Source organism: Vigna unguiculata, chromosome 2 (assembly GCF_004118075.2).
Source record: "Vigna unguiculata cultivar IT97K-499-35 chromosome 2, ASM411807v1, whole genome shotgun sequence".
Taxonomy (NCBI): Eukaryota; Viridiplantae; Streptophyta; class Magnoliopsida; order Fabales; family Fabaceae; genus Vigna; species Vigna unguiculata.
Genome location: NC_040280.1, coordinates 29,027,525 through 29,032,314, shown reverse-complemented (window position 1 = coordinate 29,032,314; position 4,790 = coordinate 29,027,525). Strand labels below are relative to the sequence as shown.

The 4,790-nt window shown below is 31.6% G+C and overlaps 1 protein-coding gene across 1 annotated transcript; it reads right to left on the bottom strand.

Moving 5' to 3' along the window:
• Nucleotides 1–201: 201 nt before the first annotated feature.
• Nucleotides 202–2,963, bottom strand: LOC114168962 (zinc finger CCCH domain-containing protein 62). Its single transcript, XM_028053970.1, has 8 exons — nt 2,640–2,963; nt 2,435–2,552; nt 2,046–2,107; nt 1,912–1,963; nt 1,718–1,823; nt 1,249–1,347; nt 1,044–1,167; nt 202–949 (listed from the first exon to the last, which is right to left on the bottom strand). The coding sequence occupies exons 1-8, from the start codon at nt 2,902–2,904 to the stop codon at nt 480–482; spliced, it is 1,296 nt and encodes a 431-aa protein (XP_027909771.1). The 5' UTR covers nt 2,905–2,963; the 3' UTR covers nt 202–479.
• Nucleotides 2,964–4,790: the final 1,827 nt, after the last annotated feature.

Sequence of the window (4,790 nt, the reverse complement as noted above, 5' to 3'; positions counted from 1 at the left end):
GCATAATATGAACACATTATTTTATATATTGTATCAAATTGTTTTAAGATATTACTTAATTATTATCAAATTAATCATGATTAAAAACCATCAAATACCAAATCAGTACTTTCCCATAATCTTTTTGACCAACAAAATATTTTTCACACAATCAAGAATCAAACTTAAGTGCCTACCTATCCAGTTTTGTTGATTGATATATTTAAGAGAATTTTCAGTCAACGACACTAGTTACATGTATCCAAAAATATATCAAGAGCATCATTTATTTGACATGATTGTATATCGGTTCAGCAACTATGATGAAGTATCTGTACATCCTAAAAATCCTAACCCAAACCCCACGTTTCAGATAAAAGAAGGCTTAAATTCCATCCACTGTGATGTGAACTAAAACTGGGGAGCCTAAGACCATGCCACTGTTCAAAGGCGAAATAAAACTGGTTTAAGTCCGAATCTTCCAAATGAAATAGCTCACATCATATACCGTACTTTCTCCCTCCATATTTCTTCAATTCGAAGTCGTATAGGTTTGTCTGAGCATGACGATTATCGTTGGATATCAGGTGTTGCGATCTAGTTGTGAATTCACCAACAGGAGGCCTGGAAGGTGGAATTAGACCTCTGTTGTGATAAAATAATTCGTTTGGCACGTTCCTGCTTTGAGAATTTACATGATATCGGTATGTACTTTGCGGATAACTATCATATAATGGATAAACCGGAACTTGGTAACGGTCAAATTCATCAGAATGATGACTTCCCCCAGTATATGTGGGCCCTCTTGAGGGTGCAATCTCCTTCCGTGTTACTGGAGTTGATGAAGTGGCCGCTCGAGGTTGAAAGTTATTTGCTCTTCTGAAGCCATCTTGGTGCCTGACCTTATCTACACAGGATCTTCCTGATTTTGACCGTTTTTTATTGTGGATTTCATGCGGCCGTTTGGAACCTAATAATTGCAAGAGTTGAGTGACAAGTTACCACCAATACTGTGAAAAGTATAAGATACTGCAACAAACCTGTCTGCTGAAATCCAAAATTACCTCTAGATTCATTCGAAAAACAACTTCTCTTTTTGTTTTTCAACGCTCTCTTAGATCTTGCTGCTGCACCGCGTCTGTGCTTCTCATGAAGTACTTCGACTCTATCAGCTTCATTTTTCCATCTCTGTATCATGGAGCATGATGTAAGTAACAAACTGTGACTTGAAAGAGAGAACATTGACAAAAGCCTGGCACCCACTGATACCTGTCTGTAAGTTTTCTGTTTGTAGAGATTCCGGCCCTTTACGAGTAAAGGGGAAAGTGGAGGCAATTTCCTAACCCCAGTACTCCACAACACCTCCACCTGCAAGACATGAATTATATTAATTTGAAGAGTAGCTACTAAATTTGTTAGGTATAACATGCAACTACAAAACCATTATGTTATTTTTTATTTACATTTCTCCATTCTCAAGTACAAGAAGTTGGCTATTGATTTATAAAACAATTGTACCCACGCTAATACCAGATTAAATATAAAAGCTAAGTGAAATTCTCAAGACAAAATTTGAGAGAGAAACAGAACTCTACTTTACTAACCAAGATAGCCCTTGTACTGCTCCGTTTTACAAGAGCATATATCATCCAGTAACGGGTGTCCAAATAAAAGACCAAAGTGTAATACAGAACTCTTTTTCATGCATCCAACTAATTGCAGCAAACTTTAGACTCACAGTGAAGGTATGCTGTTGTTTAGCTGCACCATAGCTCTCCTTAACAACCCTGCCAGCAACAGTTCTGTTTCCTATAATTTTTCCATGCCTGGTCACTTTACTAAACCTGGTAAAAGGTACAACTAAGTTGTAAAGGAACAATTCAGGGATACGAAGAAAACATTGATTAAAAGTAACCAGAGCAAACAAATTACTTTTCATAAACCTTTTGTCTGAACAGTACAACATCTCCCATGCAGACATCACCTAAGTTAAGTGAGAAAACGAGTATTTAACAGAGAACGATAAAAGTTTAGGCAAATGATAGCAAAAAGGAAAGAATAATTACCGGTACAATTAATGGTAAAGGATGATTTTGGGTAGAGCGTGTATCCACTTCCGTATTTTAACCTGAGATATTAAAATGTTTGAAGTACATAAACTCAAAACCAAAACTAAAAAGCCTTTCCTTCTTCAGAAAGAAAGAATTAGTGTATTACTCTTAAATGGATATGGCACAAATATTTCTTCGAACTGTGTAGGACAAACATAATTTCTTCTGTTGAGACAAAATCAAGCAAAACTCATTCACATGAAAATTTTTCTTTCTCAGAACAATGAGAAAATGAAGACAACTAGAAATGCTTATTAGGTTAGTAATTTCATACAAAACTTCCGAGTATTGAAGTTGCTTCTAACTCAATAATCAAATAGGCTTCTCGAATCGGAAACCCTTACCTCCAATGCTCCCTTATCCTGGCAACACAAACATCTCTATTTCCCGCGATTCTCAGGCCATGATTCCGTAGATACGCCTTGCATTGCCTTAGTTTCAAAGATTGAATATCCTTTCCTTCTGGAAAAATCAAACATAAAACGTAGAATTTAACGGCACTGATCGAACACGATGTTAATAACTTCGTTACCATTAGTAAATTAATACCTCGAAGTAGGGAGACGACTTTATCGGAGAGAGAGGAATCATCAACGTCATTGTCACCGGATTCGGATTCGGATTTGGATGCTTCATCGAAATCGCTATCTTCGCAATCGCTTTCTTCTTCTTTATCATCGTCATCGTCATCGTCATCGTCATCTTCCTCTTCTACTTGTTCTTCCTCATCGTCATCTTCCTCTTCTACTTCTTCTTCTTCTTCTTCTTCAGAAGATGAAACCATGACAATGTTTTTTCCTCTCATCTGATCCATTTCCACAAACTGTGTAATAGCGTTCAGGACAGGCCCGTGGGAGTTTGGAACAACGAGAAAGGTACCAAAATTGAATTGAAAGAAACATAACGCGGGGCTGGGTTTCATTGATCGTTTTAATCAAGGCTCTTTACTTCTGCACCACCATAATTTCTAAATAAACCCCCCTACCCTTTCTAGATTACCTGTTCTGAAAATATTTCTAGGACAAATATTTTGGAATATAATTATATGTATTTTTAAATACAATGTTTCTAAAAATATATATATATATATATATATATATATAATTTGAAATAGAATATTTGATTTTTTTTTTAAACATTAATGATAGTTTTCAGAATAACCTCTCTTTTCTATTTTTTTTACTTCATAAAATGACAGACGATGACGAGAAGAAGGACATGACTTGGTGTATAAGTATCTTATCTTAATAGAGTACAATTAACAGTAATGTGGTGCGGGAAAAACAATTTCAGCAAAGATTGATACTACGGAATTTTGAACTTTCACAAATTTTTTATACTAAGTTTAAAAAAGTAATCTTATTATATTTAATATATATATATATATATATATATATATATATATATATATATTTGAATTTTTGATAAAAATAGTTAAATGTAGTTTTAAAAAATCATTGCAGTTTTACAATATTTTATACAATAAACATCTTTTAATATTTTGTATAATGTTATATATTACGCTTCTAATTAAAATCGAAATTTAAATAATAAGGTTCTACTATTGTTAATATAATAAGATCGATAAATGGATACTAGTGCAAGAACTAGTTAGAAAAGCACGGAACCTCAAATGATACCACCTTGGAGATGATGCGAAACATTTACTTTTGTTAGAAGTTACGGTTTCTGCGTCGGAAGATGAAAACAAAGCGCAAAAAAGTTAGAAAAATAAGGTGTATAATGATTTAAAAATATAAAAAAACTATAAAAATTGAGATACTAAGCTTTACTGAAAAAATGCATTAAAAAAAATATACGATCAATTATAATTTAACCTGTGTTATAAATATCAACATTTATAAACAAAAACATAACTAAATATATTTTCAATATAATTGGCTATATTTTTATTATAATTGATTGAATTTTCAATATAATTGAATTTATCTTATTGATATTTTTCTTAATATTTACGTCTTTCTTTACTATATTAACATAAATATTTTAAATAATATTGTTAAAATAAAAACAAAATATTAATAATGAATAAAATATTAATTCTCTTCTTTTTTTTCTCTCTTTTTTTTATTTTTTTCTTTTCCCATTCTATTCTTCTTCTAAAGTCATGCTTCTGAATGATAAAATAACTTGGCTTTTTTGTTTCTGTTACCAACCATTAGTATCAGTCATAATTTTCCCAACTAATGTATGGACTAGGACAATTCATTTTAAATGCAAAAATATATTCCGTTTTACATTTTCCTTCCTGGAAAAACGTAACATGATTATTTATATATTTTTAAGAGAATTTTCATCGTTAATTATCTTTAATTTTTACTCTGAAGCTAATTTTTATTTGAAATAGACTTCGTTTACTTTTATACATTAAATTCTCTTCATCTCAAATATTTTACTCAATTTTCCATTTTTTTTTTTGAAAAAAACTTTCTTTCAAATCAAAAGTAATTTTTGATTTTTGATTTAAAAGAATTATACAAATGTTATACAGTTCCTTTTAGTTTATATTTAAAAACATTATCCAAATTAAAAATTACCCTTAAAACACAGATTCTTAATACCAGTATATATTTTCTTATTTGCATCGACAAACTGTCTTTTGTAACATGTATAACTTTATTGCAACAGTCAAGTTATAGAGATATGGGTATTCGTGAATTTGGAACCCGAGTACGAACA